At 39.9% G+C, this 21364-nt stretch overlaps 2 protein-coding genes across 2 annotated transcripts in view; both read left to right on the top strand.

The window, feature by feature from the left end:
- Positions 1-3095: 3095 nt before the first annotated feature.
- LOC308354240 (uncharacterized protein) lies at positions 3096-20647 on the top strand (the record flags this gene model as incomplete). Its single annotated transcript, XM_080821603.1, has 2 exons — positions 3096-3744; positions 20512-20647. The coding sequence occupies 2 exons, from the start codon at positions 3096-3098 to the stop codon at positions 20616-20618; spliced, it is 756 nt and encodes a 251-aa protein (XP_080677729.1). The 3' UTR covers positions 20619-20647.
- The window catches only part of SMAD4 (SMAD family member 4), a 36278-nt gene continuing 33887 nt past the window's right edge, over positions 18974-21364 (top strand). The window contains exon 1 of the mRNA XM_080821736.1: positions 18974-20890. Coding sequence (XP_080677862.1) covers positions 20642-20890 — 249 coding nt within the window. The 5' untranslated portion in view covers positions 18974-20641. The remainder of the gene's footprint in view (positions 20891-21364) is intronic.

The following is a 21364-nucleotide window of genomic DNA, read 5'->3' as shown; positions in this document are numbered from 1 at the left end:
GCAGGGGTGCTGGTGTGGAGTAGGTGGACAGCTGGCTTGACCAGGATTGTGATTTTGCCAAGCATGCAGAGCAAAGGGAGAAGAAAGTACTGGGGTTGAAGGTGTGTGCAATGGAGTGATACAATGATTGGCCAGGGGTTTAAGCCAGGTAAGTACAGGAGAGAGTGGATATGTACTTTGAACAATTGCTATGAGGAAATTTGGAAATGAGATGGTGTTCAGAGTATAAGATGTTTGAAATTGTGATTATGATGAAATTGCAGTTTGATAAGGCTTCTGCGATTCTGCCCATGGGAGTGAGTGGTTGAGTTAGGGTAGGCCAAGATCTCTGGAGGAGAAGTCAAAGAACTGAGAGGTCTGGGTATTGGGAAGATCATCCACATGTACATTAGAAGCACCTAGAATTAAGACCAAAGTGGTATTGGAATGACTGATGGGAGCAAATAGTGAAAAAATGAAGGGGAATGGAAGCAACGATGAGGGATCCTGGATAACAAGATTTAAACCTGCATGTTAGTAGTGAGAGGGGGATGATCTATTGAGGAGCAAGGAGGACACCTACCCCACTTCAGGTACAGTCTGAGAGGCTCATGGTTGAGTTGCCTGAGTTGGCCAAGTTGCCACCACTTAAGAGGGTGGCAAGGGATTCACTGTTCCAGGGGGAAAGTCAGGTTTCCCTTAAGCAAGAAAGTGAAGACAACCTGAAGAGAAATTCTGAGGAGGTTGGGTCGCAGGGATTATTATTTGCATACATAAATCGATGGGGTAGTGGACTGTGATGTGGCCCCAAATATCCCTGCCTCCTGGCAGTCATGCCCTTGTGTGGTCTCCTTCCCTTAAGCGAGGTGAGAGTGGGACTTGTGATTTGCTTCTGGCCAGCAGAGTATGGCAAAGCTGACAGGATGTATGTGACAAGGCATACATGATTATATTACAGAAGGTTGTTACCAGCGTCTTACACTGAGATGCTCCCCCTTGCTGGCTTTGAAGAAGCAAGCTGCCATATTGTAAGCTTCCCTACAGAGAGCGCCACATGACAAAGAACTGAAGGGACCTCCAGCTGACAGTGAGCAAGGGGCCAAGGCCTTCAGTCCTACAGCCAGCAGGTAACTGAATGCTGCCAAGAACAGTTTGGAAGTGCATCCTCTCCCAGTCAAGCTTTATTATGTGATCTTGCAAAGGACCCAGCTAAGCCCTGCTTAAACTCCTGACCCATAGAAACCATGAACTAACAAATGTGTGTTGTTTTAAGCTGCTAAGTTTTTTTCTTTCTTTTTTTTTTTAAGGTTTTTTATTTTCTTATTGACAGACAGAGATCACAAGTAGGCAGAGAGGCAGGCAGAAAGAGAGAGAGGAAGCAGGCTCCCTGCTGAGCAGGGAGCCCAATGCGGGGCTCCATCCCAGGACCCTGGGATCATGACCTGAGCTGAAGGCAGAGGCTTTAACCCACTGAGCCACCCAGGCGCCCCTAAGCTGCTAAGTTTGTGGTTAAATTGTTATACAGTAATAACTAACACAGATGAGAATGGAAGAAGGTTAGTTACAGCGATGTTACTATTAGCTCCACACACACCCAGTGCAGAGCCCAAAACGGGGCTTGAATTCACGATCCTGAGATCAAGACCTGAGCTGAGATCAAGAGTCAGATGCTCAACCGAGTCACCCAGGTGCCCCTAGAGCGATGTTACTTTTAACTCCTTATGAGGTATACTGCCCAGGAACCACATGTTAATCTATTACCAAATCACCTGCTTAGAACTTCCTTCAATTATGTCGATAGCAAAGAAATGGAAACAGCCTGACTTGGGAAAGAATTTATAACCCATTCATTCAGGTCATTCACTTTCTCATCACAACACCAATTTCTGAATTGTCCCTTTGAATTGCCCTGGAGGTTTTACATCTTGGGTTGGGGTGCCTGGGTGACTCCGTCAGTTGAGTGTTGGGCTCTTGATTTGGGCTCAGGTCATGATCTCAGGGTTGTGGGTTTGAGCTCCTCATCAGACTCAGCTCTCAGCACGGAGTCTGCTTGGGATTCTCCTTCTTCCTCTCCCTCTGCTCCTTCCCTACCAGCACTCTCTCCCTAAACAAAACAAAACGAAACAAAACAACCAAAAACATCTTGAGTTGATGATGCACCTTAAGTAATGGGTGAGAGTTTTACTTTGTTCCGTCAGGTGGGACAGTTTTGAAAGGGGATGCTCTGTCCTCAGGAGATTTCTCAAGCTGAACAAATTTTATTAAATAGTATATATAGCAGGGGAGGATCTGTAAATGAATTACCTTAAAACTAGTCTTGTAAAGTCTTCCTGAACCCCAGGAGTAAGGACCATTGAAGATGACAGTTGTAGAGGTTTTCTAGCAGAAGAGGTAAGAGCACAGGATGTGATGGTAGGGAAGACAGCATGGAAATAGGGTAGGGGGTAGGACACTGTGTGTAAAAGGTAGGAGGGTGAAGAGACTTAAGAAATGATTTTAGAACTCCCCAGTATTTAGTTTTCATGTGACCCCTGAATGGAAGTATTTTCTAGGTGGTAGCAAAAAATAAAATAAAAATTTTAAAATTATATAATTAGTATGTGCTTTCTGAAACTTTTTAAATATAAAAGAAATTCATGCATCTTGGAAAACTTTCAAATAGAGTATTAATTCAAAAGCAGAGTTTATGCTTTTCCCTACCCAACAGGTAATCTAGTTAACAGGTGTGTTGTAGGTCCTTGAAGGTCCCGTTCAACTTTGAGGTTCCACCGAAATCTCTTCTACTCACTTCTCCTAATACCTGACCAGATTCTCAAATGTGTGATTCCTCGACTCTCCTGTGCATCCCTTAAGACCAAAAGGGATTTGGCAAGTTTAAACACTTTCGGATCTAGTGATCCAGGGCTGGTGGAAACGGAAGGTTCGGTCGTCGCCAGTTTCTTTCCAAAGTGAACCGCTACAACCACCTTCACCCCGGAGCTGGCTGTCCAAGTCTAATTTTTGTGCCCGCAGGTCTCAAAACAGAAGGGCCGGCTGATCGCTATTTATAAACACTTACTGGACGCCCACTCTACTCCGAGCTCTCCCGCGCTGCTTGAGTACTTTTCTGCAAAGGGATGCCAATTTTTCTGATGAACTCCCTCCAAGCAAGCCCCGTGTGGGGCAGCGCCCTCAGCCAGGGCCGGAGCCCAGAACGGGACTCTGGGCAGCCAGCCGACTGGTGCTGCCTCACGGGCGCAGGCGCAGAGCGACCCTCCCGTCACTCCGGGCGGGAGGCGGGGGCAGCAGGGAGAAAGGAAAGCTGCGGGGGGAAAAAGGGCCAAACCCTGAAATTACCCGGATGTGGTCTCCGTGCGCGCATGCTCAGTGTCCTCTCGACAAGTTGGCAGCAACAACACGGCCCTGGTCGTCGTCGCCGCTGCGGTAACGGAGCGGCTCGGGTGGCGGAGCCCGCGTTCGCGCCCGCCCGCTCTCCTCTGAAGGCCCTTCCCGCCCTCCCCTCAACTCCACAGCCGCTCAGGGGGCGGGAGCGGGTGAGGGGAGCCGGGCGCCCCGTGAGAGAGGCACCCCGCCGCGGGGCGGCCCGGGAGCTCGAGGCGGCCCGCGCAGGCAGCGGCGCGGCGCCGAGGAGGGGCGGCCTGGCCCGGACGCGGCGGGGCGGGGGCCGAGGAGCGCTCCGGGCAGCCGGGGGAGCGACGGGCCCGGCGCCTCCGCGGACGAGCGGCGGCGGGAGAGCGGACACTCCTCGCCATCGCCCGAGCCCAGGTAACGCGCCATGTCCCCTCCCCTTCCCCCGGCCGGGCCCGCGCACCCCGCCCGCGGCTTCCCCGCCCCGGGGCGGGCTCCCGGCGGCGGCGGCGGCGGCGGGGAGCGAGCGGGAGGGCGGCGGGTGCGCCGGGTGCGCCGGGAGAGCGAGAGCGGCCCCCCTGACGGGCCGGGCCGGCGGGGCCGCGGCGCCTCGCGTCCCCGCGTCCCCGCGTCCCTCGGGCTCCGGGCTCGGTCCTCCGGCCCCGAACTCCCCTTGCGGTGTGTGGCAGAATCAAGTTGAACTCGGACCGGGACTCCTGCCGCGGCCGCCGCTTCTCTTTGTTGTTCTTGAGTAGTTTCACTGTCCGCCCCAGCCGAACGCGCTGGGTAGGCTGGAGTGTGTCGCCTTGGGTATAAATGAAAGTTGTAAATGGCCTGCCGTCTTTTCTTTTCTCAAGGAAATTTTTGTTTTCTCTTTGTCCTTTACTTTCCCTTCATGGTTGTGTCATTCCAGTTTTTGTTTCTGGCTTTGATTTGTTTACTTTTTGAGTATTGTGGGTGATGGCGGTATGCGGGAAGCGGCCTCAGCACCTAACTGACCGCCACCCCCAACCCCACCCCACCCCTAATAAAAAATAAAGACACAGTTTATCTTATTGCTGGGACTACAAGTACTGAGCGTGAAATTGGTGTAGGATGTAGGGCGGTGGCTCCATCACATGCCCCAAACTGGGGTTGTAATTTCTCAGGCAAGATTTTCAAAGAAATGGGTGTGTGTGGTTAACTTGAATGATTTCTTTGCGGGTATACGTAGGTTTTTAAAAACTCTGTTGGTGATTGATAGCTATTTTCCCCCTTGAAAACCCCAGCAAATTTTTTTTTTAATGAACATATTTATTTCTAATTATTTTGAATTTAGTTTCTTAATGCCTTTAATTTTTGCACCACACGTGAGGGTGAAATTGCCGGTTATTCCGGAATTATAAATACAAGACAATGTGGAATCATTTTAATTAGTCCGAATTAATTTTCTAAAGGCATGTAATACTGGCTAATTTTTGTTAACAACCTTTGACTTTTGCCAGAATTAGCATCTTTTTAGTCTTGATAGCAGTTCGGTTATGTGACTTTTAAAAAGTAGGTTCAGTATTTTTGTTGGAAGAGACCATGTAGTCTTAAGAGAGAATAAAGAAATGCATATTTAAAAAAAATGCATATTTTCAAAAAGTAATCAGATTTAGAACATTGCATTGGGATAAATTTTATTGTGGATTTCATAAATTGCCTTTGCCTTGTTATACAGAGACTAAATATATTTCAGTTGAAATATAGCATAGTTAGTCCTAATGTGTAACTTTTCTTTTTCTGCTAAGGACTTCTTATTTTCCTTCTTGAAAAGTTCTGATGTGCTTAGTATATGACATTTCAAGTTGTAAATGATTGATACAATTAACATTTTAAAATATATTCTGCTAATGTTTCATAAGTTACGATTTTGTTTTCTTAAAAGGACTTGTTACAGAACAGAGTAATACAGGCAGACTAAGCATTTAGGATTTGCAGTATTTTTAGGTCTAAAGGTGATAATGAATTATGTAGGTTTATGTTGTTACAATTAAAACTAAAAGCCTTTCTAGAGAAAATTGATAAAACATTTTGTGACTCTTTTAATAGAAGTGGCTTTTTCTTTGCTTTCCAGGTTTTTGGGTGAGGTTGCTTTAAAGAGATATTACATCTTAATTTTTTTTGTTGTTTTGTTTTGTTTCTGAAGTGGGAGTGCCTAAGTAGAAGCTTCTCTGTTTAGCTAAGTGCCATCATTGTAAATCTTGAGCTTAGGAAAGAACTGCAAATCAGTTGCAGATTTAATGAAAATTTGGGCTGAGAAAGTGAATTTGAAATTTTTAGAATATTTTTTATATGGATCGTTGGCCTTTCTGATGACTTTGCTGCTTGAAGCAATTCTGCTTATACTATGAAGCAGCAAATCTTATTTCTAAAAATTATGTATGCTTCACTTTCTTAAGCTACATTTTAGTTGAGCTGTTTCTTTGTGTGTGAATTTTTTCTGCATTCCCCTGTAGGTGTCTCTCCCCCCACCCCCAAATTAAAGAGCAAGCATTAAACTCATTTATGCTGCCCAGTCACAGTGTACCTCTCTGGCTTGGAAGCTGGGTTTTTGTTTTTTTTTTTTTCCCCTGATTGAACTGGTGTTAAAGTAACATCATTAGACACTATTCTCATTGAGCTGTAAATTGCTGAGGCCTCTACTAGGGCAGTTAACCCTGCAGGATCTGCCTTGTTCATTACATTTAAAATGTGTAATTTGTCTTATCTAAAATTTTGCCTATTTTGGTGAGTACGTTATTTTTCTTATGTTTAAACTTAGTTCTACATTGTCCACCTCTAGCTCATGCCTAACTTTTTTTTCAGTTTTCATTCAGTGGTTTTTAGAGTGAATGGGTCTTTAAAATCTTAGTTGACCATTTCAGTGCTCATTGTACATGTTTTGATTTCCTTTTTTTCTAGAAGATTGTGTAGTTAGGCAGAAATTTTTGCTTTGCTTAAGTGATTAGAGGTTGACTGAAGTGATGCTTAATCATGTGTAAAACTAACATGACTAGAACAGTTTCATTGATTTCATTATTTTCTACACTAAATCAAAGTTAAAGGACTTGGATAACCATAACACAGGCTATAATTTTGTTAAATTATCAAATTTTGGGCTTTTTACTCAACAGTTGATGAAGATTTTATTGTTTAAAAAATTCAAACAGTTAACAGATATGTGTAGATATTCATTTGAGCAACTTTCAGTATGATACTGTTTGCATCATAATATGACAAAACATCTGCTTGGTAATGAGTCCGATTTAGCATTTCTGGATTTTTTTCTCATTTTGAAATGTGTAATTTTGGTGATGGGAAGTGTGGCTGAATTCCAGTTTCTCAGGAACAAGGTATTTTAGGTTGTGTCACCTTGACATTATTTTGTGGTGTGGTCGGCATCCAGGAAAATTTGTTTTAACCATGTGAGTGGATAGAAACTAGGGTAGTGCTTACTTATGTAAAACTAAGATGATAGGTGGTCAGGATCTTGTAATTTTAAGTCTGGATTATTTGCAACTGGAAATTATATCATAGGTCAGATAGATAGCAAAGACTGGTTGTAAAGATTGTCTAACATCTTATTTTTTTTTTAAGCATTTTATTTATTTGACAGAGAGAGAGATCACAAGTAGGCATAGAGGCAGGCAGGGGCGTGGGGGTGCGTGGGTGGGCAGGAATCACACTCCCTGCTGAGCAGAGAGCCTTATGCGGGGGAGGTGGGGAGCTCCATCCCAGGAGCCTGAGATCATGACCAGAGCCGAAGGCAGAAATGTGTAGACTTAATCCACTGAGCCACCCAGGTGCCCCTGTCTGTTATAACATCTTAATTTGAAGTTGGTGATAATTGCAAATACATTTAAGCTCAAAAACTATATTATTTGAAATGAGAATTGTTTGTGCTTTGGAGAACTTGGAACTGTGTGGGGTTCATCTTTTTATTGCCTCTTTACTCCCAAGGTTCTCAACCTTAGATGCATTTTGAAATCTTCTGGGGAGCTTTGCAAAATACTGGTGGCTGGATCCCACCTTCCAAAATTGATTCAGTTGGCCTGGGGTACAGCAAGATTAGAGTTGGAGGTGGCTTAGTTATTAGGGTCCTCTAACTTTATATTTTGAACTGTTTCACTTGTGTTAGCTTTCCATCCTTTAATACAATGATAAACGTATGTACTGTGTAATCATCTCACATCTAACTTAATGGGTCTCTTGAAGGTATTGCCCCTTTTATTTTGCATCAGTATTTGTCCCTTCGTTTGTCCCTCTTTCCCTTCTTTTCTCTTCTTTGTTCATTTTCTTCAAATCATTTGAAATGTCTGGTAGCAAGTTTTAGGGACTTGTATTTCCCATGATAAGAAGTTGGTATAGCGTTACTATTCTAAATAGGAAGTTGATCTTTTTCTTAAAGTACTCTAAAATGTTTATTTGGTCTGCTTTTAGAGACTTAGGACTTTGTTTAGGTGCCAAAATTAGCATCTAAACTCCCAGTGGAATTTGGTATTCAAGGGGGGTTAATCTGGTCAGAAACTGCAAATTTTCTAGACATCAGTTAACTGGTCACTTCACTGGTTCGTGAGAGGCAAGTTTGCATTTATTTAACTTTTGCTGTCAGGAGTTAAGTTGTGTGCTGTGAGACAGTTGCTCAGCAAGCCCAACTAGTTAGCATTTCTATAGAAATCATCTAAGGTGGGCATATTCAGTTCTCCATTTACATCACCTTAGTGGTTCCTAAGTGCTGGTTGAGGAGTAGGTGCGTCTTCATCTCTGGAAGAGCTATATTTTTTAAAAATTATTTTTCTCTTCTCACGCTCAATTCCAACACACATACAGATTCAGAATGGGAATTGAGTGGAGGAGGCATGGGAATCTGTATAATTAAAAAAATAATAAGTACTTCTTGATCTTAAAGGCTTTAGATATTTTATCCTTATTGCTTTGCTTTGATATGTGACAGGCTTTATTTTGCAGTCATTGATGCACTGGAAAATTTACTTACCTTTTTTTTTTTTTTTTTTAAGGACTGCTACTGAATATTTGTCTTTTGTAGTAAGGTATGATTTCTTTATTTTAATGTGGATGAATTCAGATCTTTTTCAAGTCAAAACGTGTTTCTAAATGTAAAACTCAATTAAGGATATTTATCAGTAGTATTTGCTAGTGAATTCTAGAGCGTATATTAACAGATGCTTATCATTGTAATAATTCAGTCATCTGATGAAGGGATGACCAGAAATAATACTTAATGGAGTAAGATGAACCAGGTATCATTGTATGTAAACACACTAGGTACATTTGTGTTGTAGATATGCCCCACTAAAATTAAAGGAAGAATTTTATGTGTATAGATGTTGAAATTAGGCAGTTAGTTAATAGTAAAGAAAAATGACATGACTCCTGTGCAATTAGTTTTTTAATCACTTGGATATATTCATGATACTGCAATTTGTTTCATTATCTTTTTGGTAATTTGTAAAGTAAAATGTGTAGACTAGTATAAACTAGATCAGTGCTTTGTAAAACTGACAGCCCCTCAGACTCCTAGAGTCCTTTTTGGATGGGGCCCCACTCTTGATTTATAGTTAGTAGGACTGGGCTAACCTGCAGGGACTCTGAAACACCGCTTTTGAAAGAATAAGGTAGATGAATTGATAGTTTCCTTTGTTTCAGAGGTTTTATGACATGTGTTTTTCAGTTTATTATAATTCACCTTAATTTTCAGTTTTTTAAAATAGTGTTTCCCAAAGTGTAGTCCACAGACTCCTGGGGTCCCCATGACCCTATTCTTTTAGGAGATTCATGAAGTCAAAATTGTTTTCATAATAAAACATGTTACGTGCTGTTTTCTGTGTTGACATGTGCACTGATGGTGAAGAAGCAGTGGTGGGTGATAAACCGCTGGCATCTTCGCATGAATCAAGGCAGTGGCATCAAACTGTATGAATCTTTACTGTGTTCTTCACAGCCAGAACATGTTAAGCATTTGAAAAAATGTTTCACTTTAGAGTATCTCTGGTGAAGCAATAAAAAGTTTTATTTTTAAAATCTCTGCCCTGGAGTGCATATCTTTTTAATACTCAGTGCGATTAAATGGAAGTGTGCATAAAGTTCTTGTGCACATCCAAGTACAAGGTTCATCTCTAGGAATTGTACTTGTGTGGTTGAACTGTAAGGTAAATTAGCTGCTTTTTTAAGTGGAATCTCTCTTATTTTTACTTAAAAGAATTGTAGTTACTTAGACTTGGATATTTGTCAGGTATTTTCTTGAAAACTAGTGAAGTGGGCCTGACACTCAGGGAGAGTAACTAGTTGTTGCTAATGATAAAATATCTTTCAAGTGAAAATTTTAGATTTGAAAATTTGTGTCTTCCACATGGGCTGGCCAGCTGCGTAATACTTAAAGACTTTACTGATGACATTGGTGGTGATATTAATGAATGTGATTTTTAAAAATTATATATTGTGTAAGGAAATGTGTCAGCATTTGGAAGATCTTTATAATTCATTGAACCAGTTTTTTTTTTTTTTAAGATTTTATTTATGTATTTGACAGAGAGAAAGAGAGATCACAAGCAGGGGGAAAAACGGGTAGAGGGAGAAGCAGGCTCCCCAGTGAGCATGGAGCCAGATGTGGGGCTTGATCCCAGAACCCTGAGATTATGACCTCAGTGGAAGGCAGACTCTTTTTTTTTTTTTTTTTTTTTTTAAGATTTTCGTTATTCATTTGACACAGAGATCACAAGTAGGCAGAGAGAGAGAGAGGGAGAAGCAGGCTCCTCGCTGAGCAGAGAGCCTGACACGGGGCTCGATCCCAGGACCCTGAGATCATGACCTGAGCCGAAGGCAGAGGCTCAATCCACTGAGCCACCCAGGCACCCCCAAAGAACCAGTTTTTTCAGAGACGAATGCATGATATTACAAGATCATGCGTGGGCAGGAGATCCATTCAGAGTACAATGTACACCAATGGATCTTAATGTAACAGAGCCAAGAAGTTCATTGATACAGTTTCAGATTCTACATTGTAGCTAACCTTTAAGGATTGCCATTTGTTGCATTTTTGTGTTGAGTAAAAGATGAATAACCATGATTATCTAAAAAGGCCACTAAAATACTTCTGTCTTTTCCAAGTGTGTATGTATGTGAGGCACATTTTCTTCATGTACTTTAACCGAAACAATATATCAGAACAGATTGAATCCAGAAACAAATATGAGAATCCAGATGTCTTCTTTTAAGTTAGACATTAAAGAAATTAGCAAAAATGGAAAACAGTGTAACTCTGAATACTAATATTTTTGTCTGTTTTGGGAAGTAGTTATTTTTTCATAAAACATTAATTATATTAACAGATACTGGATTTCTTATTATTTTAAAATAATTTAATGAAATACATATTTAAATACCTTTTAGTTTTAGAACATAAACAAAAGCTATTTGGAATCTCAGTAATTAGGAATGTAAATAAAGGAACCTGAGACCAGAGAGTGACAACTGCTATTTTAAAGTAACTAATTACCTGCATTACTGACTAGATTACTGATTGGTTCCACTTTTTATGTGGTTTGTATTATATCATTGTTATTTCTGAGAATTTTAATTTAATTTTTGTTTAGTAATTATGTACTGGGAAACATGTAGCAGTCAAACTTGTCAAAAGGGGAATTTATTGTCTTCGTCTGAAAATAGAGCTGGCCTCAGAGTGCTGGATCCTGGTCACAACCAGCCAGTATCATCAGGACTCTTTGATTTGGCTTTGCCCTTTTTTTTTTTTTTTTTTTTGTAAGATTTTATTTATCTATTTGACAGAGAGAGAGAGGATGCATGCACAAGCAGGGAGAGCTGCAGGCAGAGGGAGAGGGAGAAGCAGACTCCCTGCTGAGCAGGGAGCCCCATGTGTGAGCTTGATCCCAGGTCCCTGAGATCATGACCTGAGCCAGAGGCAGATGCTTAACCAACTGAGCCACACAGGCACCCCATCAGACTCTTTTCTTTTCTTTTCCGTCCTTTCTTTTGCTTTTTTTTTTTTTGATTGAGGTATAACTGACATACAATATCCTGTTAGTTTCAGGTGTGCATCATGGTGATTTGATATTTTTATACATGACAAAATTATCCCCAGAGAAAGTCTAGTTACAAAGTTAATGTTTAAATAAGATTTTTAAAGCTGAAGCCTGGTACACCAATATCACATTTACCTAAGACCTATGGGTGAACAAGAAGCACATCTCTAAATTTGTGTCTTGCAGTTCATCTTAAAAGTTGTAACAAAAAACGTTCTTTCTGTTTGATTGTATCATTCGCATCTCAGATTTTATAATCATTAATACCTGTGTACCTAATCCTTTGTACTCTTGGGAGTGCTTTTCCAGTTACTCTCAGTTTAAGGAACCCCAATTTTCAGACCTTCCTCTGTTTAGAATCTAGGCTGTAACTTCTGCTATAGGCAGTTGAAATAAGCCTGCACACCTTTTTGTTTTCTGCTTATAAGCCTAGACTGTCTATACTGAGAATTTCTTTCTAATGATATTTCACTGGGCCAAGTTTTTTTTTTTTCTTCCATGTTAAACGTAAGCATTTATCTCATAGTCCCATATTAAGTAGTCTATTGCATTGACCAAAATACCTATAACTTCTAGAAAATATACTTGTATATTTTGTTTTGCATATATAATACTGCCAGTAATTCAAAAGTAAACAGACATCTGAGAAATAAAAGTCAACATTCTTTTTTTTTTTTTTAAGATTTTATTTATTTATTTGACAGACAAAGATCACAAGTAGGCAGAGAGGCAGGCAGAGAGAGAGGAAGGGAAGCAGGCTCCCTGTTGAGCAGAGAGCCTGATGTGAGGCTCGATCCCAGGACCCTGGGATCATGACCTGAGCCGAAAGCAGAAGCTTTAACCCGGTGAGCCACCCAGGCGTCCCAAAAGTCAACATTCTTTAACTAAAGTTTATGAATTCCCATGAGAATCTCTCAGGCCAAGCACTCAACTTTTTTGATTTTAGAGAGTTTGTTTATTTATTTATTTATGAGTGAGAGCAGGCATGCATGCACCTGCGCATACAGAGGGGAGGAGCAGAGGGAGAGGGAGACTCCCAAGCAGACTCCTTGCTGAGTGCAGAGCCCTTGGTGGGGCTTGATCTCAGTCCTGAGATCACAACCTGAGTCGAAACCAAGAGTTGGAAGCTTAACCAACTATGCCACCCAGGCACCCCCAATTTAGGGAGTATCTTAATTAGCCTGGTTATCTGACTTTGTAGTCCGTGGAGTGCCTTTTAGACCTGTGGTTAGTAATAGGCAATAGCTTATGATTAATAGCAAGGCTAGAGACAAAACACACAATAGGTAGACAGATAAAAGTATGAACCTCTGTCCTTTTGCTAACTTTTTGCCTTCTATTACCCCTGTCACCATAGGATGGTTTGTTCTATCTTTACATAATACCTGTATTTTAGAGACTTTTGAATAGACTTTTCTTTTTTAAAAATTTTTTATTATTTATTAACATATAATGTATTATTAGCCCCAGGGGTACAGGTCTGTGAATTGCCAGGTTTACACACTTCACAGCACTCACCATAGCACATACCCTCCCCAATGTCCATAACCCAACCACCCTCTCCCTACCCCCCTCCCCCTAGCAACCCCCAGGCTTAACTTTTCTACTGAGCTTGTCAAACTCAGTATATTTAAAACTGAATATGTTACTTAACCCTTTAAAATCTTCTATTCTTGGGGCACCTGGGTGGCTCGGTGGGTTAGGCCTCTGCTTTCAGCTCAGGTCATGATCTCAGGGTCCTGGGATCGAGCCATACATCGGGCTCTCTGCTCAGCAGGGAGCCTGCTTCCCCCTCTCTCTCTGCCTGCCTCTCTGCCTACTTGTGATCTCTCTCTCTGTCAAATAAATAAATAAAAATCTTTAAAGATTAAAAAAATAAAATCTTTTATTTTTCTTCATCATTCAGTTAACTGTGAAATAGGTCCTCTTTGACTGTCCCTTCTTTTCATCTCTTATACTTAGTTGATTAAAAAAAAACCTAGTCTGTTCTACTTAGAGATATTGATTCCCCCTTTGTTTCCATTGCCCATATCCCTCATCTAGACCCTATCACTTTTCTGATCACTGTTGCCTTACCAGTTTTGTTTCCCTTTCCGGAGTTATTCTCCATGCTTTCAATTACAGTTTTCTTTGTAATGCAAATCTAACGCCACTTTTCCTTCCTTTTTCCTGTGATGAACCTACTCTAGAGAAAATCTGCACTCATCCCTCTGCTTTTCCTGATTTTCCTTCAGCCTGGCAAATTCTTATTCACATGTGGTAGTTACTAGTATTATTCCACCAGTATTCTTATGGCTCTCTGCACTTCTCTATCTGCCTTCCCCACATTAATTTAAGCATAGCTCAGGATATCTCAGTTTCAGCACTACTGACATTTTGGGCTGACTAAATTTTTGTCACAGGGTGTGGTCCTGTGCATTGCAGGACGTTTAGAAGCAGCTCTGGCCTTTACTACGTGATACCAGTAGTTCTCTGCTTCCCACCTCCCATTCCAATTGTGACAAGCAAAAATGTCTTCAGATATTGCTAAAGTCCCCTGAGAGACAGAGTATTCCTGGTTGAGAACCACTGTGGCGTGGCCATATGACGTTGGCCAATCAAATGTGAGCAGAAGTGAGACTTTAAGAGACAGTGCATGAGTTATCCTGTCTTTTCCCCAGCCATTTGAGGATGTATGTAGTGATGGAGCCTTAGCCTAATTCTTGAAAGGTGATAGTGAGCAGTGATCCGTTTATCTGTGATGGAGTGATAGGTTAGCTTATGCAGGAAATCTTTTTTTTTTTTTTTAAGGAAATCTTTGTTTTAAGCTACTGATATTTTTGTGTTTGGTTGTTGCTGCAATGTAGCATAGCCTAGCCTTATTGCTAAACCATGGTAAGACTTATCTTACCTATGGACTTCCCATCCTTTCTCATTTATAGTCCCAAATCATTTTAATAGCCACTTCTATTCTCATCTCTTACTTAGTATAGTAGTAGGTTTGGATCTTCTAGATTGGTGGTTCTCAGTGGAGTAAGTACTTTACTGTAAGGGATGTTGTGGAAATTAGAGAAGCATTGGTAGATGGGGGGCAAGGGATGCCATCCTATAATGTGAGGGACTGTGAAGAATTACCATGCATCCCCTAACACTTTCACATGCCCCAGAAATTCATGTAGAAGGTTAATATGTAGTTAATTATCCAACTCCATCTTTTTTTTTTTTAATAAAGATTTTATCCATTTATTTGAGAAAGAGAGACCACAAGCAGGGGCAAGGGCAGAGGGAGAGGGAGAAGCAGACTCCCCGCTAAGCAGGGAGCTTCATGTGGGGCTCTATCTCAAGACCCAAGGATTATGACCTGAGCTGAAGGCAAACACCCAACCAACTGAGCCACACAGATGCCCCTAACTCCCATCTTAATATATACTCATTTTTTCAGGAATTAAGTTTCTCTTAATTCTTTTTCTTAAATTGAAGTTATTTGGAATTTTGTTAAGAATTCAGTGTTTGGGGAAATCCATGTCATCATCTGCAGTGCCATTGTGCTCTTTGAGTTGCCAGAACAACACACCTGTCTCAGAAGGTCTGAATTTGTCATAATTAAGCTGTCATAATTACGATGATTCTACACTAAGTGCAAATATCATGCCTGAACAACTTTTTTTAAGTATGCTCCATTGTAGGGCTTGAACTCATGACCCTGAGATTAAGACACGAGCTGAAATCAAGAGTTGGACACTTAACTGACTGAGCCACCCAGGTGCCCCATGCCTGGGCATTTTTATTGAAATGCACACTTTATTATATATTAATCTTTTTCTTCTTTATGTTACAATTAAGGCATTGTTAAATTTAAAAAGTATATGTACGTATGTTAGAACTTTGTTTCAGGATGGCTAAGGGGGGTAGTATAAATTATTTGTTACAAAAATGGGATGTTTGTCTGATAGAGTTGAGAACCACTTTCTGATTACGTGCTACTTGTTTTTTGTCTCTGGAGTGCTTTGCACATACTAGTAGATACAGTATTTGTTGAATTGGTCAATTATGGTTCCCAGATTGCTTTTTGTACAGTGTTGCAATTTGTTTACCATAGAGAATCTGTAAAGTTGGCAAGGCAAGAGTTTGTTCCCGTTTTACAGAGAGAATTGAAAGACATTTTAACTTGCCCTATCATACTGCTAGAGTTTTCATCAGAACTCAAATTTATTTATACCATTCTAGTACTTTCGTGTATCATTGCATACTACTCTTTTTTTTTTTTTAAGATTTTATTTGAGAGCGAGAGCACAAACTGGGGAATGGGAAGGGTGGAAGGAGAGGGAGAAGCAGACTCCCCACTGAGTGGGGAGCCTGATGAGCCTCATTCTGAGCTGGATCCCAGGACCCCAAGATCATGACCTGAGTTGAAGTCAGACGCTTGACCTACTGAGCCACCGAGGCAACTCTGTCATTGCATACCACTCTTAAAAAATTATTATCTAGAGCTGTTTAGTGTAGGAAAACATCTATATGCCCCTGTTGGTATTATTTTTTATGCAGGGAACTTTATGTTTTAGGCACTTGTCATAGGAGTAGAACAGGCATAAAATCAAGAAAGAATGTGGTGTTTGAGGAAGTGAGGATTTTTTTATTTTTAAAAATTTTATTTTTTTATTTGACACAGAAAGAGTGAGCACAAGCAGGGGCAGTGGCAGACAGAGAGAGAGGGGGAAGCAGGTTCCCCGAAGAGCAGGGGGAACCCGATATGGGACTTGGTTCCAGGACCCTGGGATCATGCCCTGCGCTGTATGTGGTCGCTCAACCAACTGAGCCACTCAGGTGCCAAGTGAAGACAGTTTTATCAGTTTTCAAAGAAATGTGCAATTAAAGCTTTAGGCCCCCATATAGCTTAAGTTTTAGGGATGGTAACATCTGAGTGTGGTGAAATAGTTACACTCAAACACTGTAATTACATTTTAAATTAGCATAAATCTTTTGGAAAGTAGTATCAGAAATGAATTCAACAACAAAAGTATTTATAGTCTTTAAAATTTGTTGCAAGGAAATGCCACAGAATAAAAAAGCTAGTCAGTCTGTGTTTGCCTGGTATATATCAGGAACTGTGCATGGTGCTGGGAATTTCTAAGGTGAAAAAGTTTTGCTGTTTTCTTGAACTTCTGGATTTGTGGCAACAGAGTATGAGACAAATACCTAATCAAATAACTATAATGTGTTGAGTTGTAATTGGGGTGTGTTTTAAATTTGAGGGAGGGCGTAATTAACATGCCAGGGAATATAAAGTAAACACACCAGGAAAGTCATTCTCCAGGATTAGGGGAGAGACATTTAAGCTGCATTTTGAAGGGTAACTAGGACTTACTCAGATAGATAAAATGAGACTGGATGTTTTAGGCAAAAGGAATAGCATGGACACGCATCTGAAAGCACATACAGAAACATATTCATTTGACAATAAAAAGCACTTACACGTCCTAGGAGTTGGCCATATATGATGAGTAAGACAAGTATAATCTCTGTACCATAGATCTTTCAGTCTAGATATTAAAATTGTTATGAGGTTGGCACTCAGAGATTTCAAACTGGTGGTTCTCTTGGGCCAGATTTGAGTTGAAGGTGTGTTTTGTTTGGCATACCCAGTGGCTTTTCTCTCTCCCTTTTCCTTCCTCCTCTTTCTCCACAAATAAGTTGCTGATACTTAAAAATGAGATTTCATACACGAATGAGCATTGAAGATCTGGCAGCAGTGGGCTAGTATTTTCACATGCCACTTCCACTAGAAGTAAATAGTGGCTACCTATTTTAGATGGGTGTGCACTTGTGGTCCTCAGTACTTTTCTTTAAACCTGACACATTTTATTCATTTATATAATTTGCCAGGCTCCTATATGCCTTTGAGTTGTGAGCCTTGGATGAGTTGTTTACTTCTGTCCTTGCCCTTTTAAATTTTCTTTGACTTGTTTTAGTAGGAGACATACAGAAAAATGCACACTGTGTTTTAGAAAAACAACTGTTCAACTGAAAGAGGGATCAACATAAAGAATATGGAATTCAAATATCAGTCAACAGATTTAGACTCTATTTTTTATCTATCTGATTCCTGTTTCCTTAATCATGTGCTTTGAGTTTGGTAATAATACGTGTGACATTACACTAAGAAAAACTTCTGGGCTTTCAGAGTGCTTTGTTTTATCTGTAAGAACCATATAAAAGAATCTGGAATAAACACTGAAGGAATGTGTAAAAAAAGCTCCGTTTAAGGTAGTAATTTTAGTATCCAAACTATAAACACTAAACATTTTAGTACTCAGACTATAGCTTCCTTTTCATTTCATTTTATTTTTTTAAAGATTTTATTTATTTGACAGAGAGCGAGCACAGGTAGGCAGAGTGGCAGGCAGAGGGAGAGGGAGAAGCAGGCTCTCCACCGAGCAGGAAGCCTAATTCGTAGCTTGATCACAGGACTATGGGATCATGACCTAAGCCGAAGGCAGATGCTTAATGGACTGAGCCACCCAGGTGCCCCTCCTTTTTATTTTTTAAAGTAGGCTCCATGCCCAGCCTGGGGCTTGAACTCATGACCCTGAGATAAAAGAGTTACATGTTCTGTCAACTGAGCCAGCCAGGTGCCCTTTTAGTTGCTTTTTACTGAACATTATGTGCTAGGCACTTCATGTAGATTTTCTTCTTTGAGCTCTGTATACACCTTTTAATCCAGGTTCAGAGAGTTTAACTTAATTTGTCCAACTACTTAGTGTGAGAGCTAGGATTCTAATCCAGATCTCTGACTCCCAACTCCCCCCCACCACCCCAGGCAGGTGATCTTGGGTTATTCCTTCAACATGTATTTACTGAATGTGGGCAAATGCTTACTATTCAAAGGTATAAGAAAACTGCTTCTTTGCATTGGGCTTATAATTAGTTGAAGAGAGGCATTTATGTAAAATAGGTAACAGTAGAGGGGAGCATGAATTACGTACCAAGTGATTGATAGAAATGCCATGGTGGCTCAAAACTACAACAGCATCAGGAAGAATAGGAAGGAGGAGACTGCTCAAAATGACTAAGGTAGAAAATCATGTAACTTTGTGAGAGAATGTGAGGATAATGAATGAGAGAGGTAGGTCAGAGATGATTTACCAAGCTGTCCAATGCTGGGTAATTGAGTAGAATTAATGCTTCATGAGCAGAGGTTATCAGAAGAGGAACAGGCTTTGGTAGAGACTGATGAGTTAGTTTTTGTTTGGTTGGTTGGTTTTGTTTTTTTGTAAGCTCAGTGGCCATTGTGGGGCTTGAACTCAAAACCCTGAAATCAAGAGTGGCTTGCTCTAGCAAATGAGCCAGCCAGGCACCTTGGTGGGGGACAGATTTTTAATGATTCAAGTAAATAGCAAAAGAAAATAAAAGAATAAACATGGAATACAATATCATCACCAAACAAATAAAAAACAGTTCAGCGGAAGATGTAGTCTCCACTCCAGGTTTATCGCATTTATTCTTAGGCTGATGGCCTTTTCTTATTCCATGTGGGATTTAAGGTTAGATAAGTTACTTTAGTTTTGTGCATATTGAATGGATTCTTCATTAATATTATTTTCTGTGTTTTGATTTCTTTTGAAAATAATTTACGTCATTGCTTTTACAAGTAAAATCTTTTGAGGAATTCAGTGGTCTCTTATTTTAATGATAACTTTATTAAGATATAATTCATGTACTTTAAAATTCACTCTTTAAAAATGTATAATTCAGTGGTTTTCGCTATAGTGGCAGAGTTGTGCAACCATCACCACTATTTTAGAACATTTCATTATCCCCCAAAGAACCTCCATATCCATTAGCAGTCACTTCTTGTTTCCCTTTTCCCTAGCCTCTGGCAACCACTGACCTACTTTTTTCTGTATGCATTTGGCTATAATGATAATTCATATAAATGGGATTATACAACATGTGGCCTTTTGTGACTGTTTTTTTTTTTTTTCATAAGATTTTATTTATTTATTAGACAAAGGTGGAGCATGGTCATGGGGGAGGAGGCAGAGGGACTTCCCCCTGAGCAGGGAGTCTGACACAGGGCTCAATCCCAGGACCCTGAGGTCATGACCTGAGCCATAGGCAGATGCTGAACTGACTGAGCCACCCAGGCACCCCATTGTGATGTACTGGCTTTATTCACTTAGCATGTTTTCCAGGTTCATTCATGTTTTACCATGTATCAGTACTTCATTCTTTTTTTATGACTGAATAATACTACATTGTATGGATATACTCATTTATGTAGTCATCAGTATATGGACATTCGTACTGTACTTTTGGGCTATTATGAATGATACTGCCATGTACATTTATATATACTTTTTTGCGTGGACATAGGTTTTCGGTAATCCTGGGTAGAATTGCCAAGAGTGGAATTCCTGGGTTATATAGTAACTCTGTTTAACATTTTGAGGAATTTTCAGACTACTTTTCAAAGTGGCAATACTATTTTGCAGTCCCACGAGCAGTGGATGGTGGTTCCATTTCTCCACTTCCTCACCAATGCTTATTATTGTCTACTCTTTTGATTTATTTAATGTAGTGAATGTAAAGTAGTGTCTCCTTGTGGTTTTGATTTCCCTAATAAGAAATGAGGTTTGAGTGTCTTTCATAGCTTATTGGCTATTCTTTGGAGAAATGGGTATTAAGTCCTTTGTCCATTTAAAAATTTGTGTTCATCTTTTTATTGTTGTCAGTGGTCTCTTTAAAAAGATGGGTGTTTTTTGACTTATAAACGGCATTTTGTAACAGATGATGATAAATTTTTCATGTGAATTCGTGGTAGACTTTTAGGTTTAAGTAGTTGTTAAGTGCTGGTCTTCATTAGCAGTCATTTTGGAAAGTCCTGTTAAGATTTAACTTTAGGGTGACTAGTTCAGTCCACGAGACCTGACTGAGCATGCTTATAGAGTAACAAGAAGATTTAGATTTAATATTTTTTGGAATATCAAAAGTAGCACCATTTTAATTTATTTAAAACTCTAAGCACCAAATTTAAATTATGTGCATTGAATCTTTGACTTAACTGGAGCATTTCCATCTTTTCCCAAGTAATTGAATCTACTTTGTGAAATGTGTTTTAATGTCTATGTCTCATTTTTTTTAGGTTTTCCCGAATACCACATGCCTAATAGTTTTCCTTGCGACGTTAGCCATTGTTTTTCACTGCCTCCAAAAGATCAAAATTTCTCCGCAAATTGGAGACATATTTGATTTAAAAGAAATAACTTTAACAAATGGACAATATGTCTATTACAAATACACCAACAAGTAACGATGCCTGTCTGAGCATTGTCCATAGTTTGATGTGCCATAGACAAGGTGGAGAGAGTGAAACATTTGCAAAAAGAGCAATTGAAAGTTTGGTAAAGAAGCTGAAAGAGAAAAAAGATGAATTGGATTCTTTAATAACAGCTATAACTACAAATGGAGCTCATCCTAGCAAATGTGTTACCATACAGAGAACATTGGATGGGAGGCTTCAGGTTAGTCTTGTCTGAGAGTTTTTATGTGTCTTTTGTAGTGGCAGATTAAAAAATTCTTGCTTCCTCTTAAGTTGCTATTAGATAATTTAATGTTTGTACCATCTCTTCAGATACTATGCATCCTGTAGCAGTATGTGTTATGGGAATCTATGAAGAACATAACATTCATATAACAAAGATATATATATCTTCTTCATATAACAAAGATAATCATAAAAGTTTTTTAATGTTCTAAGAAAAAAATTCAATGTAGAAAATTTGGAAAATAAAAATAAAAAGCAGAAGAAACCCCATACCTTTAGCACTTTGGTATTCATCTTTGTAGCTTTTTTCCTTCTTTTTTTGATATTTTATGTACATTTTAAAAACTGAGTTATAATTGGCCCTTTTATAATTTGGAAGTCTGATATTGTATGCTTGGTACTTGTATATGAAAAAGACTCAATTCAAGCACTTCTTAAAAACTCAAGGAGT

Source organism: Martes martes (assembly GCF_963455335.1).
Source record: "Martes martes genome assembly, chromosome: 13".
Taxonomy (NCBI): Eukaryota; Metazoa; Chordata; class Mammalia; order Carnivora; family Mustelidae; genus Martes; species Martes martes.
Note: the sequence above shows the minus strand (reverse complement) of the source record. Positions and strands in the feature narration are given on the sequence as shown.